At 34.9% G+C, this 25,698-nt stretch overlaps 1 protein-coding gene across 1 annotated transcript in view; it reads right to left on the bottom strand.

The window, feature by feature from the left end:
• Positions 1-1,616: 1,616 nt before the first annotated feature.
• The window catches only part of LOC144445559 (laminin subunit alpha-5-like), a 104,996-nt gene continuing 80,914 nt past the window's right edge, over positions 1,617-25,698 (bottom strand). Inside the window, exons 59-76 of the mRNA XM_078135162.1 lie at positions 24,222-24,352; positions 23,529-23,673; positions 22,954-23,078; positions 21,873-22,041; positions 20,767-20,930; positions 19,993-20,091; positions 19,471-19,588; positions 17,349-17,492; positions 16,804-16,949; positions 13,990-14,172; positions 12,872-13,117; positions 12,161-12,350; positions 11,483-11,638; positions 10,644-10,800; positions 10,030-10,160; positions 8,633-8,741; positions 3,666-3,791; positions 1,617-2,718 (exon numbers count right to left, since the gene is read on the bottom strand). Coding sequence (XP_077991288.1) covers positions 2,570-2,718; positions 3,666-3,791; positions 8,633-8,741; positions 10,030-10,160; positions 10,644-10,800; positions 11,483-11,638; positions 12,161-12,350; positions 12,872-13,117; positions 13,990-14,172; positions 16,804-16,949; positions 17,349-17,492; positions 19,471-19,588; positions 19,993-20,091; positions 20,767-20,930; positions 21,873-22,041; positions 22,954-23,078; positions 23,529-23,673; positions 24,222-24,352 — 2,688 coding nt within the window. The 3' untranslated portion in view covers positions 1,617-2,569. The remainder of the gene's footprint in view (positions 2,719-3,665; positions 3,792-8,632; positions 8,742-10,029; positions 10,161-10,643; positions 10,801-11,482; positions 11,639-12,160; positions 12,351-12,871; positions 13,118-13,989; positions 14,173-16,803; positions 16,950-17,348; positions 17,493-19,470; positions 19,589-19,992; positions 20,092-20,766; positions 20,931-21,872; positions 22,042-22,953; positions 23,079-23,528; positions 23,674-24,221; positions 24,353-25,698) is intronic.

Raw genomic sequence — 25,698 nt, 5'->3', positions numbered from 1 at the left:
ATCAATTTGAAAGTAAAACAACGTATCTGTGTTTTGAAAGTCAATAAACTGCAAAAGATTAATAAATGTGTACAATATTTGTTATTGTACATAAAAATAACAAACCATTTTACACAATCTTTTTCTTAGCTACTTGTAATGTATTGAGTTACAAACAAGGACTTGCCATATGTTGTTTTACATTAATTTTTCCAAGTAGGAATCCATGATAAAATTGTTTATTAATTATAAGTTCAAAATAATCTAAATCAAATTGTCATCCAAATGGCTAATTCAAAACATCATGTCTCCTGAGTGAAACATCAGGACAATTTCCTTTCTCCTGTAAAATACCTTGTAATGTGAGTCTACATCAAACTCATTGAAACAGAATCTGGAGTAATAAAAATGAAGACAACATTAAATTTAAGGAGATTTTTTCTCAATTACTAAAAGTCCATTATACAGAATTTAGGGTACCATTAAATCGTTATCAATTCAGTTTAAAACTTAATAAAATTGATAAAAGCTTGGAATGGGAAAACACAAGAACATTTGACAGCAAAAACACAGTAAACAGGTTAGGTGGTAATCTAAATAACTCTTTCAGAGAAGAACTACCTGAACTTAAAATAATACAAGTCTAGAAAAACAAAAGAGCTAAAAGTGGCACAAGATGAGTTTATAAGCTTTTTAAACTCAAGTGAAAATAGTTCTATAGAACCACATCCCTGTATAATGTTAATGTTGATGTATGTTTTCTATAACATTATGATTTTGTGTTCTGGCTTTGTTAGAACAATTGATTGCATAGTAGAAATTTCCTGAACATTTGTTGATATGTATCATAAATTATGTCATTGGATTGTTAGAGTTTTATATCTTGATACCAAGTTTGAGTTCAGTCAATTGCTGTGCTTCAGTAAATACAATACTGTGAGTAATTTTTAAATATGCTGCAAAAAACCTGTCCAAACACGTATAAACTCCACTTGTGCCCCTTTTTATCACAAGAACTAAATAAACCCTAAAAGGCATTAAAAGAATGTTCTCTTTTTCCTGCACCAAAATTATATTAAGGTATGTCAAATATATATTTATACCTCTAGTTCACATTCTGACACTAGAGGGCATAGTAGTACTTGATAAAAAAAAAACAGAAATGAATAACCACCATCTACATAAATTTGAATAGGGTTGATACCTAGAAAAAAATGTGGCACATATGGATAAAATAACAGTTCAGGATTATTTACTCTGTGTTGCCAATGTGTTTATAACTGATTTTTTTTTCATCTACGGCAATAAAAAGTCTACATCATATTGTTTGACAAATGGATTGATAGAGATATCAATATTAGACTATGGCTAGAGTTAAATTAGTCATATGGATGGCGATTGGGTATTTATTTTGGATTTTATTTTATAAAACAATTTTATCATGATTTCCTACTTGTAAAGTCAATGTGACACAACATATGCCAAGTCTGTGTTTGTAACTCAATAAACTAAAATATTTTTTACTGTATGTACAATAACACACCTCACATTTTTTATAGCTTTTTGCAATGTATTGAGTTACAAACATAGACTTGGAATATGTTATGTCACTTTGATTTTTCAAGTCAGAAGCCATGATAAAATTGTTTTATAAATTAAAAATCCAAAATAAATATCCAATCATCTTCCATATGACCAATGTAAACTATATATTAAATTTTGTAATCTAAAATTGATCTATGATTTATTAATAATTCCATTTGTTTGGAAATCAAGGTAACTCCAAACATGGTGGGGTACGTTACCAACTGTCGAAAATTTGTGATAATTGTCCAAAGTCACACATGCATTATGACTTCAGAAAACACTGACAAAGCCATGGTGGATACCTGCTCAAAGCTTTGATGAGCTATTAGTATTTCTTGGTGCAGAATGAAGTTAAATTTATGAAATAATCTCATATCCTCTTAAACTTTGCCAAGTCATGTAAACTACTTTGTTTTCAAGGCAGCTATAAATCTAGTACTTTACTATTGAGTGTTTGTGACTGTTTTGAAGTTTGACATGGATCAACTTTGAGACCATGTTGTAGTATTGCATGGTGACCCTTCTCTTTGTTCCTGATATTTACTGAGAGTTGGTTGGTGTTTTCTTCAAGAACAAAAGTTTGATTTCTGAGATGCATACTGTGTTACAGAAACACAATTATATAATATTATGATTGTGCAAAATAATTATTCTTACAAAATACAAGCTGTCATCTGAAGTGTTACATAACAAATTTGGTGAAAATAGGTTTCAACTAAAAATCTAATATTCTAGAAAATGCTAGGTAGTTTTCCCTTTAATTATTCAAACAAACAAACAAACATACAAACAAAGAATCAAATGGAAAGACACAAAAACAAAAACAAACTGAAAGACACGAACAAACAAACAAACAAACAAACAAACAAACAAACAAACAAACAGAAAGACATGAACACTCAAAGATTTTACATGTACACATGTAGTATAGCCCTATCTAATACTTCTCACAGTTGAACATTGATCAATTGTCATGGCGACCAATTGTCATGGTAACTAATATCTATGTAGCAGGACAACTGTTTGGTTGGACAGCTCCAGATATTTCAGCCACGTTGTTGAAGTTTACTGTAGCATTATCATTGATGGAAAAATTTCGAATACATCCAACAAAATTGTCATTGGTTGAAATCCCCTTATGTTTTACGCCAGCTGTAATTAAAATCAGAATAATTTATTTCACAAATTTAATGATTTCACACACATACATAAACACACTGCACATACACAATCTCTACATACACTTACATGTTATTCCCAAATATTTTTCTTCATTCAGCCGAGTTAAATACTAGTGACCTAAGAGGCCTTTGTCACTACTTATCTAGTGACTCATAGTGACAAGGCCCCTTAGGTCATGAGAATAACATAATTATACCAGCACCAGTGATATCAAAGAAAGTAATGGCAATTTTGAAGATTTTGACTGTACAGAACCAGTGACGTAGCCACATGTTGTCATGACGTAGCCACATGTAGTCATGATGTAGACACATGTTGTCATGACGTAGACACATGTTGTCATGACGTAGCCACATGTTGTCATTACGTAGCCACATGTTGTCATGACATGGACACATGTTGTCATGACGTGGACACATGTTGTCATGACGTGGACACATGTTGTCATGACGTGGACACATGTTGTCATGACGTGGACACATGTTGTCATGACGTGGACACATGTTGTCATGACGTAGACACATGTTGTCATGACGTAGCCACATGTTGTCATGATGTAGACACATGTTGTCATGACGTAGACACGTGTTGTCATGACGTAGCCACGTGTTGTCATGACATATCACAATCAGAGTATATATTCCATATTTTTCCTTCAACCTGACTTGTGTATGGTATAACAGCTGATACATACCGGGTATAATCACAACACTACTATAATCTAAATTGCCCCTTCACTTTATCCTTCAATATTACTATTTATGTAAGCTAGTTTGTCAATATTTTTTCACACTGACATGAGATGATTCATTAATCAGACTAAAAAAAAAAAATTGTGATGTATTCAATCCATGATATGATATTTGCCATAAAATGACAGAAACAGTAAAAAGTGTAAATATTTATAATATTTCTACCTGGTAAACCTCCAATATAAAGTGGATCATTGGTATCGGTTGATTTTTGTTGTCCTGTCAACTGTCCATAATTGTTATCAGGTTTATTGTCAATTGTTAAATACACAACATCCTTGGCTTTAACAGCTGAAAAAAGAAGAACAAAATCTGAGGTGAAACCACAGGCAGATAGTCTTCCCATCATCCTTTGCAGCAAAAGTTCCCAAAATGGCAGCAAACATTTAGGCTAAACATAGCAGAATTTTGACATTTCAAAGTCACATAATTTAATATGTTTCATTTTATTTCTACAATTCACATACATATCAATTATTAATAAATACACAAAGATTACAAATGTATTTGATTGGACCTTTCCTTTAAGTAAAGTAATGTAAATAAAAACAGTATTAGTGTATTAAAAGCACATGTTGTAAAAGTCTTCTCCATATTTGTGTGGCTTGTCATGATGTATTACATGTGTTTTTTGGCAGGCCTGTCACAGACATTATGATACAATTATGAATTTAAATACATAACATCTTGGTGCCATTATTCTAAGTTAACTGTATACAATGTACATTTGTACTTAAGGTGGAAAAAATGAGTTTCCGATAACATAGCCTCATACAATAGGGTAGGTAGGTCGAGATTTTATATTCTTTTATCTTTTTAATTGTTTTTATTTTTAAAACATTAGAAATGTCGGTTAGTATACCTATTCTGTGGTAGTTTGATTAAATGTGTGAGATATATCACTTATTATCTACATTGTATTCGCACACATACTAAAGTTTTCAAGGGGATATTCAAGGAAGAAGACTGTGATTGCTTTAAATACAAGCAGATATTGATAATATGTATACTTGGACAGAGAACTCTCTTCTGAAATTTCATCCAGATAAATGTGCCAGTATGCGGATAGGAAAGACATTCTTGCCAGATAGATCATATACCATGGGACAAAAGGATTGAACTATACAAAATTATGTCAGGGAAATATGATACTAGAGTGACTGATTTTGTTAAGACCAGACATTGTGACACTAGAGGGCATCAATATAAACTGTACAAAGTCCATACAAGGCTGGATATTAGTTTTGTACATAGAAGTATAAACCACTGGAACAGTCGTCCCAATCATGTGGTTGATGCACCAAATGTATATACTTTTGAGAGACGTTTAGATAGACACTGGGAAGGACTTGTAAATGAAATTTAAATTGAAGACTATGCAAGCATACCCACTGATAAGACTATCGTTAATCTAGATCTGATGTCAGAGGCCTAAATAGGGCCTAAAATTAGAAATATACCTGTATACCTGTATAGATATGACTGGGGAAAGAAAGCAGACGTGCATGAAGGTCAAGAAAACAAATAATTTCTTATCTTTTTGTTCTAAACGTTTAAAAATGTTTAAGGTCGGCGACTTAAACTAGGATCGATCAGGTTATCGGAAACTCATAATTTCCTTTATTTTGCCCAACTTGGGAATCTTTCCTTGTTGATTGTTTTTGTCAATGTAAAATCAGGAAACTATCCATAATTTTAGACCACAAACATTGAGAGTACAGAACAGTAGATCTTACTGAGTGTCTCTTATCCAAAACATTTAATATTATGGGCAGACAAAAAGATGAAAATAGGTACCAAAGGACATTTAATTCATAAAGTGAGTTAATGGCTCATCATACAAAAAAAATCCATTTTCCAGGACCAAGGATATTCACTTTTTCATTGCTTTTCAATTTGAGTAGTTCCCACATACCCATGGACCTAACAAATGATATACATACCATGTACACTATGTCACTGTCCATCACATACCCATGGACCTAACAAATGATATACATACCATGTACACTATGTCACTGTCCATCACATACCCATGGACCTAACAAATGATATACATACCATGTACACTATGTCACTGTCCATCACATACCCATGGACCTAACAAATGATATACATACCATGTACACTATGTCACTGTCCATCACATACCCATGGACCTAACAAATGATATACATACCATGTACACTATTCCACTGTCCATCACATACCCATGGACCTAACAAATGATATACATACCATGTACACTACATTTTGTATGTCACTGTCCATCACATACCCATGGACCTAACAAATGATATACATACCATGTACACTATGTCACTGTCCATCACATACCCATGGACCTAACAAATGATATATATACCATGTACACTATTCCACTGTCCATCACATACCCATGGACCTAACAAATGATATACATACCATGTACACTATTCCACTGTCCATCACATACCCATGGACCTAACAAATGATATACATACCATGTACACTATTCCACTATCCATCACATACCCATGGACCTAACAAATGATATACATACCATGTACACTATGTCACTGTCCATCACATACCCATGGACCTAACAAATGATATACATACCATGTACACTATTCCACTATCCATCACATACCAATGGACCTAACAAATGATATACATACCATGTACACTATGCCACTGTCCATCACATAAATATGAACCTAACAAATGATATACATACCATGTACACTATGCCACTGTCCATCACATACCCATGGACCTAACAAATGATATACATACCATATACACTATTCCACTGTCCATCACATACCCATGGACCTAACAAATGATATACATACCATGTACACTATGTCACTGTCCATCACATAAATATGGACCTAACAAATGATATACATACCATGTACACTATGTCACTGTCCATCACATAAATATGGACCTAACAAATGATATACATACCATGTACACTATGCCACTGTCCATCACATACCCATGGACCTAACAAATGATATACATACCATGTACACTATTCCACTGTCCATCACATAAATATGAACCTAACAAATGATATACATACCATGTACACTATGTCACTGTCCATCACATAAATATGAACCTAACAAATGATATACATACCATGTACACTATGTCACTGTCCATCACATAAATATGGACCTAACAAATGATATACATACCATGTACACTATGTCACTGTCCATCACATAAATATGGACCTAACAAATGATATACATACCATGTACACTATGTCACTGTCCATCACATAAATATGGACCTAACAAATGATATACATACCATGTACACTATGCCACTGTCCATCACATACCCATGGACCTAACAAATGATATACATACCATGTACACTATTCCACTGTCCATCACATAAATATGAACCTAACAAATGATATACATACCATGTACACTATGCCACTGTCCATCACATAAATATGAACCTAACAAATGATATACATACCATGTACACTATTCCACTGTCCATCACATACCCATGGACCTAACAAATGATATACATACCATGTACACTATTCCACTGTCCATCACATACCCATGGACCTAACAAATGATATATATACCATGTACACTATTCCACTGTCCATCACATAAACATGAACCTAACAAATGATATACATACCATATACACTATGCCACTGTCCATCACATAAATATGAACCTAACAAATGATATATATACCATGTACACTATTCCACTGTCCATCACATAAATGTGAACCTAACAAATGATATACATACCATGTACACTATTCCACTGTCCATCACATAAATATGAACCTAACAAATGATATACATACCATGTACACTATGCCACTGTCCATCACATAAACCTAACAAATGATATACATACCATGTACACTATGTCACTGTCCATCACATAAATATGAACCTAACAAATGATATACATACCATGTACACTATGTCACTGTCCATCACATAAATATGAACCTAAGAAATGATATACATACCATGTACACTATGCCACTGTCCATCACATAAATATGAACCTAACAAATGATATACATACCATGTACACTATTCCACTGTCCATCACATAAATATGAACCTAAGAAATGATATACATACCATGTACACTATGTCACTGTCCATCACATAAATATGAACCTAAGAAATGATATACATACCATGTACACTATGTCACTGTCCATCACATACCCATGGACCTAACAAATGATATACATACCATGTACACTATTCCACTGTCCATCACATACCCATGGACCTAACAAATGATATACATACCATGTACACTATTCCACTGTCCATCACATACCCATGGACCTAACAAATGATATACATACCATGTACACTATGTCACTGTCCATCACATAAATATGGACCTAACAAATGATATACATACCATGTACACTATTCCACTGTCCATCACATAAATATGAACCTAACAAATGATATACATACCATGTACACTATTCCACTGTCCATCACATAAATATGAACCTAACAAATGATATACATACCATGTACACTATTCCACTGTCCATCACATAAATATGAACCTAACAAATGATATACATACCATGTACACTATGCCACTGTCAATCACATAAATATGAACCTAACAAATGATATACATACCATGTACACTATTCCACTGTCCATCACATACCCATGGACCTAATAAATGATATACATACCATGTACACTATTCCACTGTCCATCACATAAATATGAACCTAACAAATGATATACATACCATGTACACTATTCCACTGTCCATCACATAAATATGAACCTAACAAATGATATACATACCATGTACACTATGCCACTGTCCATCACATAAATATGAACCTAACAAATGATATACATACCATGTACACTATGTCACTGTCCATCAAATAAATATGAACCTAACAAATGATATACATACCATGTACACTATGCCACTGTCCATCACATAAATATGAACCTAACAAATGATATACATACCATGTACACTATGTCACTGTCCATCACATAAATATGGACCTAACAAATGATATACATACCATGTACACTATGCCACTGTCCATCACATAAATATGAACCTAACAAATGATATACATACCATGTACACTATGCCACTGTCCATCACATAAATATGCTTTCCCATCTGATTGTGATGGTTCATACATAGTATGGAATGCTCCCTCCCCATTGTCTGCACTCAAAATCATCTGTAAATTAAACAAATTGTTAGAAATATTGCAAAACTGATTTCAATCATTTCTGTCTTTCTGGATGAGCAGAGCTGATAATGTCTTTGATCTTGTATTTTTCGGCTATAAATGGTGATGACACACAGGAAATGTCTGTCATTTTGTTTTACATTAAATTAGTGATCTCTGCAATAATCTTCGATTAAAAGCAAAGTCTTGTGCAACTATCAAATTTTACATGATCAAAAAAAACCTTGTTTGTCAACAAACACAATAACAGAGTGGATGATTTGCAAGTAATATTGGCTATTATTAAGATTGACAATGACACAAACTAAAATGATTTTCGCAACATGTAGGTACAACAGTGATAAGCTATTGAAACTGGTTTAATTATAGTCTCAGTAGGGAGGTGTCTCTGAAAACTAGTTTATTTTGAGTTACATGAACTTGCAATGCTGTTTTGGGACTTTGAATATTTATGCTATGTTGATCACAGGATAATGATTAAAATTACACAACAGAGGAACAATGTTGTAATAAACAATCGATTAATGAATGAACAATTAAAATTAGCACAACTACAGGTGGTCAGACATTCCTCAGCAGTAATCAGTGTACCAGAGTGATCACAAAGCTGACTCAGGTTCAAAGTCAACATTAATCTATGTAAGAGAATGAGGTAACTGTTGTCCTTTGCATGTCAAACATATGACTACCTGTAGACACTTAACACAGGGGTGAACAAATCATTTCGTGAACTGGTGGTCCCCGGACCAGTGCCTTAAAAAATCCAGAGGTCTTGCTGAAAGAATTAGTGGTCCAAGGTCCCACTAATGTGAAACATTAAATCTTACCTATGAATCTGTATATTCAAAGGACTTTTTAAGATAGTTATTAACAGTAAGGTACTAGTCTGACAGACCAGACAGGGTAAAATTTGTGTGGTCTGCCCAGAAAAATCGCTAGTCTCGGACCCATGACCAATGGATTTGTTCACCCCTGCTTAACATACACACACTTCCCAGCATGGAAAAGATGTACCTAACTTTTGTAACATTCCAGTGTCTGTGAGGTCAGACTTGACTAGTATTATGCTATTTTTCTGACTCCCATTACCTATCAACCAACCTTAGTCTACTTCATACATGTAGTATGAACAGTAATCTTCTTTTTATAATTGGGTAATAAACTCTCTCTATATATATACAAATAATCACATTAGAATGGTCTTCTTCAGACTGTGTCTGGTTGCTGGCTTACATGGATAATCTATATTTACAGATAAATTATGTATAATACTTACATTTCCATCAACTAACTCCAGGGAAAAGAAGTCTCCTCTAGCACCTTGAACTGATGCAATAATTCCTGAAAGAGCTCTTGGTTTGATATCCATTTCAATGGCAAGATCCAAACCTACTTTAAAACTTTCACCTGTTCAAATAAATTAATATGCAAATTGTATAGGTTTGATATTCATTTGAATGTCATCCACACCTATATTGAAACCTTCACCTGTTCAAATAAATTAATATGCAAATTTTATTGGTTTGACATTCTTTCATCCAAATCTACATTGAAACCTTCATGTTATGAAGACAATTATTAATATGCAAATTATATGACCATTGATGGGTTTGATTGCATTTACATCTCAAAATTCGTACCTAATTTTGAAAAATACACCTGTTGAAATACATCAATATGCAAATTTTCAAGATATGCAAATCATATTAATGCCTACTGGTTTCACAATAAGTAAAGCAGATGAACACATGTCTGTATTTCTATATGTACTATTAATTGTCGGTATTTTTATCTTGCACAATTGAATCTTGGACACTACTTTTAGATATGTATTCCATTTCAATTTGACCCCTGGGTCACCATAGGTTAATTCTATAATAATGTACTTACTCCAAACTATATGTCCACCATCAACACCAAAGTATGTACCTCCTTCAGTATTTGTAAGACATGGTACAACATCATATTGTCTAGCTGGCTCACCAAAGTCTACATCATTCAGTTTGAAGTCACGGATACAACCATCAAAACTGGTACGTGCTCGAGTCTGAAAAGTGCAAAATTTGTCATTCACAACCCAGGAAATGTGACTGACAGTGTCATTGGAGGAAAGATATTTGGTTACACAACAGACATATTTGATTCATTAATATTCATGATATATCAGCTTGTGTTTATTTGTTGGTCCAGGAGGTATCTGAAAGTGGACATATAATCACAAGTGAGAAAGACTCCCTAACTCATTGAATTTTTAGCTTCAAACATATACAGAAATCGATTGTGCATATTGAACCAAAAAAATTATTACATGAAGTAATGAAACTGATAAACAGAGAAAAAATGTGTAAAATTCTGACTCCATTTATCTGATTTGATTTGATAATATAAATAATATGCAAATTATAAAAAATGTTCAACCTGACAAATTCTTGTACAAGACACCTTGGAGTTTCAATATCAATAGGCCTTTCCAAAATTTGCCATGGTGGCACTCTACTTCCTGTCTGTGTTGGCACTCTACTTCCTGTCTGGGTGTGTACCTTGGGGGTACACATGGTATAGGTTACTCAGTAACTCATAGAGCACTGCTGCTTTCCTCAGTGTCTGAACAATACAAAAAACATCCCTGATTTACCTTTCTACAGAATACCACGGGACAAAGCTCTTAAGAATCAGTACTATGAGGTAATAATACCCCCAATTATGCTGTAAAACCAATAGTAACTTACTTGTACGTTTTTAGCTGCGTCAGGTGAAGGAACACCTCCCTTGTAGAATGGTGGAGAGACATTCAGATTGAGGGCAGAACCTGGTGATGTCCCAGGTGTAGATGGTTTACCATCAACATACAACTCTCCACGGGTTTGTTCTCGGAAAAATTTCACCTGTAAAATAGAGGATGAAAATCCATAAAGTTACTTTTAGGTTTATCTGAGACCAATGTCAGATTAGGATAGGTATGAAAAATAGCCATATGTAGAGTTGTAGAAATATATAGAATCATTCTACTTAAAAGGGAATATCACTCCAGGAAATCATTAGAGGCATTTTCATAAACTATGGGTTCTGGAGAGTCAATTCATGATTTTACATCACCTACAATTACTTGTGATTTCAGTGAAACATCAAGTTTTATCTCAATGTGAATACAAATTAACATAACACTCAGATCAAATCAACATCACAGTCGGATCAAATCAACATCAGTCGGATCAAATCAACATCACACTTTGATCAAATCAACATCACACTTGGATCAAATCAACATCACAGTCAGATCAAATCAACATCACACTTGGATGAAACAAGAAAGATTCAAACATAAAACCAGATGGTATGGTGCGACAGAAAGTGAGTGGCATAGGCAAACTGCAGTTGTATGAAAATATTTTTTCTCCATTACTCACCGAGTGCCACTTTCCATCATTGTATCTGTCCTCAGTAATCAAAGTCAATGTACCACTGCCACAGTTAAAGGCATACACAATACGAGAATCCAGTAAATACAGAGAGATAAAATCAACTTGACGGTCATCAGCCATGTAAAATATCAACCCTTGAGTAGCTGTAGTCTTAATATCAACTGTATATTCAGACCTATTGATCAAATAGAGAGAGAAAAATTGGTAATCCTCCAGTAGTTGATCCCTAGTCTCGCTGCCCAGACTCGTGGCTATCGTCCCTAATCTGTTTATGTATGCCGAGTGGTGCAGCCGCGAGAAGAGAGGGACTTGACAAGTCGCTCGGTATACATAAACAGATTAGGGAAGATAGTCACAAGTCTGGCAGCGAGACTAGTTGATCCCTGGCTTCATGTCAAATTGTTTGTAACTCAATTAATTGCAAATTTAAGCATAATATTAAAATGTGTAAAATATTTTGTATTCTACATACAATAACAAACTTTTTACACAATTATATCTTTTTGTAATTTATTGAGTTACAAACAAGAACTTGATCAATCTGTTTGACATTGATTTTATGGAGCCATGATAAAATTGTTTTATGAACTACAAATCCACAATAAATACCAAATCCTTATCCATAATTGCCACTTTAAGGGACATCTTGATGGACTGAATTAAAGAAATGGAATAATAATAAATAAATCTACTTACCTAAGTTTGAATTTTTCTGGTAGAAAATCATACTCATATCTACTTGTTACTGAGTTGCCAAACCGGTAACCTGCATCTGTTGCAGTTTTATCAACCGATGGTCTCAGTGGAAGAGCACATGGACTAGTTACTATAGGAGTTGCTATAGTCTCATCTATGACAGATGGTCCTTTGACCTCCAAACCAATGCTGCAACCAGCCAATGATAGGCCACTTGAACCACTGTTTTGAGAAAAATCCAATGATCTGAAAAAGAAAGTAAGAATATTTAGATATTATTCCTAAATTTGTTTCTTTGTTCAACCAAGAAAAATACAAATATTCATCATACTAAGAAAAATATGAGTGACCTAAGGGGTTCTTGTCAATTTGAGTCACTAGATGAGTACTGACACACTTAAGTCATGAGTATCTACTAGCAGCTACTTACACTCCATTTACAATAGGGTCAGACACGTACACAGCCAATGAAATATTCTGTATTTACTTGCACTCCATTTACAATAGGGTCAAACACACAGCCAATGAAATACTCCATATTTACTTACACTCCATTTACAATAGGGTCAAACACACAGCCAATGAAATACTCCATATTTACTTACACTCCATTTACAATAGGGTCAGACACACAGCCAATGAAATATTATGTATTTACTTACATTCAATTTACAATAGGGTCAGACACACAGCCAATGAAATATTATGTATTTACTTACACTCCATTTACAATAGGGTCAGACACACAGCCAATGAAATACTCCATATTTACTTACACTCCATTTACAATAGGGTCAGACACACAGCCAATGAAATATTATGTATTTACTTACATTCAATTTACAATAGGGTCAGACACACAGCCAATGAAATATTATGTATTTACTTACACTCCATTTACAATAGGGTCAGACACACAGCCAATGAAATACTCCATATTTACTTACACTCCATTTACAATAGGGTCAGACACACAGCCAATGAAATATTATGTATTTACTTACATTCAATTTACAATAGGGTCAGACACACAGCCAATGAAATATTATGTATTTACTTACACTCCATTTACAATAGGGTCAGACACACAGCCAATGAAATATTCTGTATTTACTTACACTCCATTTACAATAGGGTCAGACACACAGCCAATGAAATACTCTGTAGTTGGGACTATGGCTGGATCAATATTGTAAGTGGATGGAACACCACCGAAATATAGGTATGAATCTGTCACCGTTTTCTTTTTTCCACTTCCAAGAACTTCCATAAAATCAGTGTCATCAACCGTCAGACTCAATCTAAAAAGAATAATATGTAACATATAAAAACCAGCGGTGGAAAAGATCAAGTTTGTATTCTAAGCTTGTCTGCTAGGTGATAAACTTGTGCAGCCCCTAAAGAAAAGACACCTAATGATACCTGACAAATCTACAATACTCTCAATAGATATAAACCTGTACAGTAAATACAACTAAGTGCTGAATCACTAACTAAAGTTAGAGCTACAGACAGACAGTCAGACAGACAGACAGACAGACAGATGGACGGACGGACGGACGGACGGACGGACGGACGGACGGACGGACGGACGGACAGACAGACAGACAGGCAGGCAGGCAGGCAGGCAGGCAGGCAGGCAGGCAGGCAGGCAGACAAATACATAACTACTGTTACTCCAAAATTGGATGGGTGGGTTGTCAAAATATCAGACCCATTGATACCATCTGCTATAGCCCTGGATATAACTACAGAGCTGACTATAAATGCCTGGATATATCTACTGAAAACACAACTGACTATAAATGCCTGGATATATCTACTGAAAACACAACTGACTATAAATGCCTGGATATATCTACTGAAAACACAACTGACTATAAATGCCTGGATATATCTACTGAAAACACAACTGACTATAAATGCCTGGATATATCTACTGAACACACAGCCGACTATAAATGCCTGGATATATCTACTGAACACACAGCTGACTATAAATGCCTGGATATATCTACTGAACACACAGCTGACTATAAATGCCTGGATATATCTACTGAACACACAGCTGACTATAAATGCCTGGATATATCTACTGAACACACAGCTGACTATAAATGCCTGGATATATCTACTGAACACACAGCTGACTATAAATGCCTGGATATATCTACTGAAAACACAACTGACTATAAATGCCTGGATATATCTACTGAAAACACAACTGACTATAAATGCCTGGATATATCTACTGAAAACACAACTGACTATAAATGCCTGGATATATCTACTGAAAACACAACTGACTATAAATGCCTGGATATATCTACTGAACACACAGCCGACTATAAATGCCTGGATATATCTACTGAACACACAGCTGACTATAAATGCCTGGATATATCTACTGAACACACAGCTGACTATAAATGCCTGGATATATCTACTGAACACACAGCTGACTATAAATGCCTGGATATATCTACTGAACACACAGCTGACTATAAATGCCTGGATATATCTACTGAACACACAGCTGACTATAAATGCCTGGATATATCTACTGAAAACACAACTGACTATAAATGCCTGGATATATCTACTGAACACACAGCTGACTATAAATGCCTGGATATATCTACTGAACACACAGCTGACTATAAATGCCTGGATATATCTACTGAAAACACAACTGACTATAAATGCCTGGATATATCTACTGAACACACAGCTGACTATAAATGCCTGGATACATGTATATCTACTGAACACACAGCTGACTATAAATGCCTGGATATATCTACTGAACACACAGCTGACTATAAATGCCTGGATATATCTACTGAAAACACAACTGACTATAAATGCCTGGATATATCTACTGAACACACAGCTGATTATAAATGCCTGGATATATCTACTGAACACACAACTGACTATAAATGCCTGGATATATCTACTGAACACACAGCTGACTATAAATGCCTGGATATATCTACTGAACACACAGCTGACTATAAATGCCTGGATATATCTACTGAACACACAACTGACTATAAATGCCTGGATATATCTACTGAAAACACAACTGACTATAAATGCCTGGATATATCTACTGAACAAACAACTGACTATAAATGCCTGGATATATCTACTGAACACACGGCTGACTATAAATGCCTGGATATATCTACTGAACACACAGCTGACTATAAATGCCTGGATATATCTACTGAACACACAGCTGACTATAAATGCCTGGATATATCTACTGAACACACAGCTGACTATAAATGCCTGGATATATCTACTGAACACACAGCTGACTATAAATGCCTGGATATATCTACTGAACACACAGCTGACTATAAATGCCTGGATATATCTACTGAACACACAGCTGACTATAAATGCCTGGATATATCTACTGAACACACAGCTGATTATAAATGCCTGGATATATCTACTGAACACACAGCTGACTATAAATGCCTGGATATATCTACTGAACACACAGCTGACTATAAATGCCTGGATACATGTATATCTACTGAACACACAGCTGACTATAAATGCCTGGATATATCTACTGAACACACAGCTGACTATAAATGCCTGGATATATCTACTGAACACACAGCTGATTATAAATGCCTGGATATATCTACTGAACACACAGCTGACTATAAATGCCTGGATATATCTACTGAACACACAGCTGACTATAAATGCCTGGATATATCTACTGAACACACAGCTGATTATAAATGCCTGGATATATCTACTGAACACACAGCTGACTATAAATGCCTGGATATATCTACTGAACACACGGCTGATTATAAATGCCTGGATATATCTACTGAACACACAGCTGACTATAAATGCCTGGATGTAAATGCTGTAAATGTTTGTTATCTTTGCTAACTTACTTTAGTCCTTGTTTGATGGCTGCGATGAAATGCCACCCACCATCATTATAGTTATTATTTGAACTGGTGACAGAAAAGGTATTACCATTCGATTTGACTTGTACAATGATACGACCACCAACCACTGAAATTGAAAATGCGTTACCCTGGAAACAAAAGACAAATATGATATTACTTTTATTACAATTGCATTTTTCTTGCACAACAATAAGACAACATCCAGGAAGTGATATTGATAAAGTGTTGCCTTACATTTGTAGACACAAAAGATGAAATTACTTTCATAGTTATTTTAAATTCATCAGTTTCCTTTTGGTGACTTGGGTTCCTGATCAAAATCATAGTACACTGGAGTTTTCACTGTTTCCTTTATGCATATAGTATGAGTTCCCGCGTGAGCACTTGGGGGTATTGCACCCATGCTTGCAGTGTTTTCTGCTACACTTTCATGAGTGTACAGCAGCAGAGAACACTACATGCACTCGTGCAAATATCCTCAATATGCCACGCATGCATTGGTGCATCATGGGATGCTCGAAACTGACCTGGTTACCATTGGTTGAGAACATTACAAGACCATCTGATTGTGTTGATCGAATCCTCATTGATACATCTGCATTACGATTGATATCAACTGGTGCCATGGCAACATAACCTTCTGTTGATTTAAATGAAGCAGTCCTAGCACTCTGTGATGAGAATGATACAATACAACATTATTTTGGTTACATTTTTTCCATACCAAATATTCACATCAACATTTCATCAAGTTTCCTTGTCTTGTGAGATGAATGTGTTGTCTAAAAATAACAAAATTGTCAAAATTTGGAGTGCAATGTTATTTTCAAAGAGTAAATCATTTCAGGCAGGGGACCTCAATGTTTTAACAGTTGTTATCAGTTTTATTGAATCCTTTATCAGTACCATTGCAGACAGTGAGACTAGAGATCTATATAGTACTGTAACATTGCAGACAGTTCTAGAGATCTATACAGTACTGTAACATTGCAGACAGTGAGACTAGAGATCTATATAGTACTGTAACATTGCAGACAGTTCTAGAGATCTATACAGTACTGTAACATTGCAGACAGTTCTAGAGATCTATACAGTACTGTAACATTGCAGACAGTTCTAGAGATCTATACAGTACTGTAACATTGCAGACAGTTCTAGAGATCTATACAGTACTGTAACATTGCAGACAGTGAGACTAGAGATCTATACAGTACTGTAACATTGCAGACAGTGAGACTAGAGATCTATACAGTACTGTAACATTGCAGACAGTGAGACTAGAGATCTATACAGTACTGTAACATTGCAGACAGTGAGACTAGAGATCTATACAGTACTGTAACATTGCAGACAGTTCTAGAGATCTATACAGTACTGTAACATTGCAGACAGTGAGACTAGAGATCTATACAGTACTGTAACATTGCAGACAGTTCTAGAGATCTATACAGTACTGTAACATTGCAGACAGTGAGACTAGAGATCTATACAGTACTGTAACATTGCAGACAGTGAGACTAGAGATCTATACAGTACTGTAACATTGCAGACAGTGAGACTAGAGATCTATACAGTACTGTAACATTGCAGACAGTTCTAGAGATCTATACAGTACTGTAACATTGCAGACAGTGAGACTAGAGATCTATACAGTACTGTAACATTGCAGACAGTGAGACTAGAGATCTATACAGTACTGTAACATTGCAGACAGTTCTAGAGATCTATACAGTACTGTAACATTGCAGACAGTGAGACTAGAGATCTAAACAGTACTGTAACATTGCAGACAGTTCTAGAGATCTATACAGTACTGTAACATTGCAGACAGTTCTAGAGATCTATACAGTACTGTAACATTGCAGACAGTTCTAGAGATCTATACAGTACTGTAACATTGCAGACAGTTCTAGAGATCTATACAGTACTGTAACATTGCAGACAGTTCTAGAGATCTATACAGTACTGTAACATTGCAGACAGTTCTAGAGATCTATACTGTAACAGTACTGTAACATTGCAGACAGTTCTAGAGATCTATACAGTACTGTAACATTGCAGACAGTTCTAGAGATCTATATAGTACTGTAACATTGCAGACAGTGAGACTAGAGATCTATACAAACGATTAGATTACACCCCACCAAATAGATAGGAAACACAGGTTTTTCTGTCTCACAAAGTTAATAGACAAAACCTGCAATGGACTATTCTAGATCCTATACGGTATCATTGTGATTTACACCTCCACTCACAGTATAGTCAAAGTCATTACTCTAGAAGTCCTGAGATGCATGAGATGCAATTTAAAATTCATCCACAGCCACCCACACAGTCATTAACATCATGTCTTTGTTAATCAATCACAAAATTCTAACCAATAACACAGTCCCTCATAAAGTTAGTGTTTATTGGGGCAGTTATGTAATGTCCAAATATGGTATATTTGTCAGCTCAGTATGATACTTATACTTATACACTGTTTACATCACTATAGCAGTTGGGGTTCACTGATTGGATGAACAACTTTTTGTGCTGATTGCGGGACTTTGACCAGACGTGGTGTTAATAGTTAGAGACCACATTAGCATCCAGACTAGTCATGGACAGAACACAAGGTTAATATAACCAAGAGAATATTGTTCCTACCAATTCCTGACATCCAATAAAAAGACCTTTGGATCCATTGTTGTCATTTAGGTCATCAAATGCTTGCCCCAACTGTACCTCTTTGATACATCCTTTGAATGATACCGTTTTCACAGCACTGGGGAGAAATCAAGTTATACCATACATAAGTAAAAAATATGGCTTATGCTCCAGGACCCGTTGTTCTACGACAATGCACGTACATGTCACGACAATGTATGTCTAACATAACTGGTTCTGCTGTGTTCGAAATATGAGTCAAAACATTCAAAATTGCCGTTACTTTCCCAAATTTTCTTTGATATTGTTTTTTGTAGGTATTTTCACTTGAGTGAAAAGCTTAATAAATTCAGCTTGTGCCACTTTAATCAAACATAATACAGGCCAAGATGAAAGCATTCACACCAAATATATGGGATTTATACACTTTGTTGGTTCTATATCGTAATGCGTATCGACATTATTCATCCTGTGGTGCTTGAAAAACAATTAAAATGTTGAGAGTCACCTCTAAATAATTACCTTGGAACAGTAATTCCTCTAATGCCACCAATGAACAGTATATTTTCTGTGCCTAGGCCTACATGAGTTTCCGGTGAATCTGCAGCAGCAACTTCCTTTCTGTTTGAAGAGAACAAGTCATAGCTGAGTACCAAACATAAACCTAGGTATGTCACATTTATGTTGAACATAAGTGTAAACATAGCTGAGTACCAAATATAAACCTAGGTATGTCACATTTATGTTGAACATAAGTGTAAACATAGCTGAGTACCAAATATAAACCTAGGTATATCACATTTATGTTGAACATAAGTGTAAACATAGCTGAGTACCAAATATAAACCTAGGTATATCACGTTAATGTTGAACATAAGTGTAAACATAGCTGAGTACCAAATATAAACCTAGGTATGTCACATTTATGTTGAACATAAGTGTAAACATAGCTGAGTACCAAATATAAACCTAGGTATATCACGTTAATGTTGAACATAAGTGTAAACATAGCTGAGTACCAAATATAAACCTAGGTATATCACGTTAATGTTGAACATAAGTGTAAACATAGCTGAGTACCAAATATAAACCTAGGTATATCACATTTATGTTGAACATAAGTGTAAACATAGCTGAGTACCAAACATAAACCATACCATGGCTGAATTGTATATTATGGTATAAATGACAAAGTGTTTGTCCTTAGCAACTCACAGAAGTTTCAATAATTTGTATGTCCAACCGTGAAGCTGAATTGTCCATTATTTAGGCTACAAAATATATATTATACATTACCCATCGACCATGAGCCGACCTTGGTTTTTAACACGAATTGCTGTTACTCTAACCCACTCTCCATTATTGTACTTTTCAGTTGAAATCATTTCTGCAATTCCGGCACCAAGTTCATAGTGATAAAAGACATGACCATCACGTAATTCCACTGCCATGAAATCTGTCTGTCATTTTAAAAATATGAAATAAATTCAGATTTATATCATAATCAAGTGATACATTCATATGGCAAACTTACAAAATCAACTTAGAAATTAAACGATTCGCAGCACAAAATACAAATTCAGTAGTCTTGAATATACATAGCAACCACAACTCTCAGTAGTCTTAAATATACATCCATAGCAACCAAAACTCTCAGTAGTCTTAAATATACATCCATAGCAACCAAAACCATCAGTAGTCTTAAATATACATCCATAGCAACCATAATTCTCAGTAGTCTTAAATATGCATGCATAGCAACCATAACTCTCAGTAGTCTTAAATATGCATCCATAGCAACCATAACTCTCAGTAGTCTTAAATATGCATCCATAGCAACCAAAACTCTCAGTAGTCTTAAATATACATCCATAGCAACCATAACTCTCAGTATTCTTAAATATGCATCCATAGCAACCATAACTCTCAGTAGTCTTAAATATGCATCCATAGCAACCATAACTCTCAGTAGTCTTAAATATACATCCATAGCAACCATAACTCTCAGTAGTCTTAAATATGCATCCATAGCAACCATAAACCTCAGTCGTCTTAAATATGCATCCATAGCAACCATAACTCTCAGTATTCTTAAATATGCATCCATAGCAACCAAAACTCTCAGTAGTCTTAAATATGCATCCATAGCAACCATAACTCTCAGTAGTCTTAAATATACATCCATAGCAACCATAACTCTCAGTAGTCTTAAATATACATCCATAGCAACCAAAACTCTCAGTAGTCTTAAATATATATCCATAGCAACCATAACTCTCAGTAGTCTTAAATATGCATCCATAGCAACCATAACTCTCAGTAGTCTTAAATATGCATCCATAGCAACCATAACTCTCAGTAGTCTTAAATATGCATCCATAGCAACCTGAGTTTGTACTTACATCTTTTCCAGCATAGAAGAATAATGCATCATCAGCAAATGACTTAAACTGGAAGTCAATGGTTGCACGATCAAATGGATTAAATCGAAGTTTTGTTTTATCTTTCATTATGTAGCTGTCTCTCCCATCCATGGTAAATACATTCTGTACAGCTGGTTTTAAATCAGAACTGTGGAATATAATAAAAGAAAAGAAAAGAAAACATTACAACCTGTAGTGAAATCAAAGTTGAATAAATTCTTCTATCATATGGTTTATATACTTTTTAAAGTGTTGGTTTGGTGGTGTTTTTGGGTGTTTTTTTGTTGTTGTTGTTGTTTTTTTGTTTTTTTTTGGGGGGGAGGGGGGTTGTGGGGGGTTGTAGTTTTTAATTTATGGTAAAGAAATCAAATTTTTTTTACAGTTGATCAATTTCATTTTTATGCTACTCTCCATTTTTCATTTCCTTTTACCTGCTAGTTTTACAATTTCCTGCCTCTACCCTCCCTTTTTATCATTTCCTGCCCCCTCCCTTTTTTAACATTTCCTGGCCCCTCCCCCTTTTCACCACTTCCTGCCCCCTTACCCCCCCCCCCAACTCCCACCCCTTTTTTACCAGTGAAGCTTATTTTCATTTTACTTGTCATCACATTTATTTTACCTCCAGCTATACTGATTTTCTTTTGTATTATTCAAAAATTTTACATTCCATTGTGATTTTAAAAGTCTTCTGTGTAAGGCTGAAATGTTTATTCACATAGGGAACTTGCAAACCCGCCATCTTGAATATCCTGAATGTTGCATCATGAGAAAATTGATAATAAATATGAATCAATCAATATTATTGTCAGCAATCTTTGTTTGTAACCACGGTTACCCTGACTATTATAGGAGATTTATTCTACCGATAGCTCCAGATTAGGTATTACGATAATTACAGATAATCTCATAGTCCTTTGTGTCTGAGCATGCTCAGTCTGAATTGCAAGTTCCCAATTGAATCAAGTGACTTGTACTTTACCAAACTATACTGTGTAATTAGTCTGTACCTAGCTAATACTACAAACTTTCATTGCATTAATATATTAATCACTGTTTTCACCTTTCTTTACATCCAGTATCTGCATTTGCAGCCTCTGCAAAATTCCATAAACCAATAGGACGTCCCATAAATTCTAAACTACCTATGCAACCAATAAAGCGCCTCTCATTTAATGTAGCTGGCAGCTGTGAAAGAAGAACAAACATGCCATTTTAATTTATCAGTGTTTATGATAATAAAAAAGGGTAGCAAACAAAAGTTATATGATTCTGTACGTTGGGGCGCTCACCTACATGGGTTGGAAACCCGATGCATTACAAGTAGACACCCGAGGTTGATAACTTTTGATGTACATGTGTTGTGCACATGTGTTATAAAAACTTATACAGAAAATTCACTACAAATATGTCCGCCATTCTGTCAAATTTGCATATCTCGTAAAACAAAATAACACCCGTACGTCCCATATGCCCCATAACACTCCACCTTTGTACCAGGTTTGAATGAAATCAGAATTTGCATGTCTGAGAAATGACGCATTACGGACACATGGACGAACAGACCAAGGCCATTGTAATAATCCCCTTTCCAGGGTTCACACCATAAGTATCTGTAAGTAAATAACACTAACTTACTGTTGTTCCTTGTGGTACACCACCAACAAAGAAATATGGATCACTTTTCAGATCTAGAATACTGAACGTAGGAGGAGATAATCCCTCAAACACGCTATCAGCTTTACCTTGTCTCTTCACTATTAGTTTACCAGCCCTTCCAGTTCTGTTAAGATACAACAATTCAAAATAATTACGATATATTCCCCAATATTTTGCCATGTAAAATACCATCACTTGCAACTGACTGAACTCAAACTTGGTATCAAGATTTCACTCATAAACGATCCAATGGTGTAATTTATATAATTAGTACACCGCCCTCTAGTGTCCACTTACTGAAGCACACTTAAGCACCACTTGTAATTGACTGAACTCAAACTTGGTATTAACATATAACTCATAAACGATCCAATGGTGTAATTTATATAATTAGTACACCGCCCTCTAGTGTCCACTTACTGAAGCACACTTAAGCACCACTTGCAACTGACTGAACTCAAACTTGGTATCAACATATAACTCATAAACGATCCAATGGTGTAATTTATGATGCATATAAAAAATGTTCTGGAAATCCCTACCAGCCATCAACTGTTCTAACAATGCTATATGACAACTGTAATCTCAGCTAACCGAAACCTCCCTTGCCATTGTAATCTCAGCTAGCCGAAACCTCCCCTGCCACTCTAGTAATTTGATACAACAACATACCTTTCTACAAGTACCTGATGCCATTTGCCGTTAGCAACACTAAAATCTCCTGTTATTTCTGCTGGTCCAGACCCAACATCAAAATTGAAGACTGGTTTACCATCTTTGATTTGTAGTGCCAGATAATCATTCTAAAATTAACAACACAAATTAAATCTCAAAATCAGAATTTCGGTTTAAAAATAGTTTGAATTTTCAAAATAACTTAGTACTGAATTCAGAGTGGCCATATGGATGAAAATTTGCTCTTTATCTGGGAATTTTAATTGAAAAACAACTCTTATGTTTTTCTACTTAGAAATACAATGTGATAGAACATATATCAATAACAAGTCCTTGTTTATAACTCAATGAATTGAAAACTATTGAATTATAGCGTAAAATGTTTGTTATTGTACGTACATTAACAAACATTTTACACAATTTTTAGTTTTTTGCAATTTATTGTTTTATAAATCAAAAATCCAAAACAAATACCAACTTTTCATGCACATGACCACTTTAAAGTAAAATTCTTCCTGAAAATAAATTATTTGCTGTGACAAGTGTTGAAAGTTTTATACACAGTGAGTAAGGCAGTGGGTTTAAAATTAACAATATTTCAACATTAAAGTGTTTGCATAGCAAGACGTACAGGCCAAAAGTATTTCGGGTTATAGTTTTTGTATTTTTCAGTATTACAGACTATTTTCAATCATTTGTACTTTTTCAAAGGAATCCAAACTCAAACTTCATGTCAAATTTTTACTGTATAGAGAGTCTGTAAGACTGAAAACTATAGCAAGAAAAAAAATACTTCAGGCCTGCATTAATGCATAGACCCTCCACCACCTTGGTGAGACCCTCCATCACCTTGGTAGAGGGTCTATGATTAATTAAAAGTAAAATAAGTAGATATCATGCCCCAATATTTTAGTCTTCTGGTCTGTATAAACCTGCCATGGTTTTCAGCTTTATACTGAGAGTAAAAGTAAGTCAAAGAAAGTTGACAATATTTCCACATTCTTTACACTAATTGTTTTATTCTTAACAACCAGCTTTGGAATGATGGTAGACTTGACAAGTACCCCTAGGTAGAACAATTTACTTACATCCATTTCAAGTACCCCTAGGAAGGTCAATTTATTTACATCCGTTTCTAGTCCCCCCAGGAAGGTCAATTTACTTACATCCATTTCAAGTACCCCTAGGAAGGTCAATTTATTTACATCCGTTTCTAGTCCCCCCAGGAAGGTCAATTTACTTACATCCATTTCAAGTACCCCTAGGAAGGTCAATTTATTTACATCCGTTTCTAGTCCCCCCAGGAAGGTCAATTTACTTACATCCATTTCAAGTACCCCTAGGAAGGTCAATTTATTCACATCCGTTTCTAGTCCCCCCAGGAAGGTCAATTTACTTACATCCATTTCAAGTACCCCTAGGAAGGTCAATTTATTTACATCCGTTTCTAGTCCCCCCAGGAAGGTCAATTTAC

Source organism: Glandiceps talaboti, chromosome 14, assembly GCF_964340395.1.
Source record: "Glandiceps talaboti chromosome 14, keGlaTala1.1, whole genome shotgun sequence".
NCBI classification, from domain to species: Eukaryota; Metazoa; Hemichordata; class Enteropneusta; family Spengelidae; genus Glandiceps; species Glandiceps talaboti.
The sequence above is the reverse complement of the archived record's forward strand: the minus strand, read 5'-3'. Positions and strand labels throughout refer to the sequence as shown.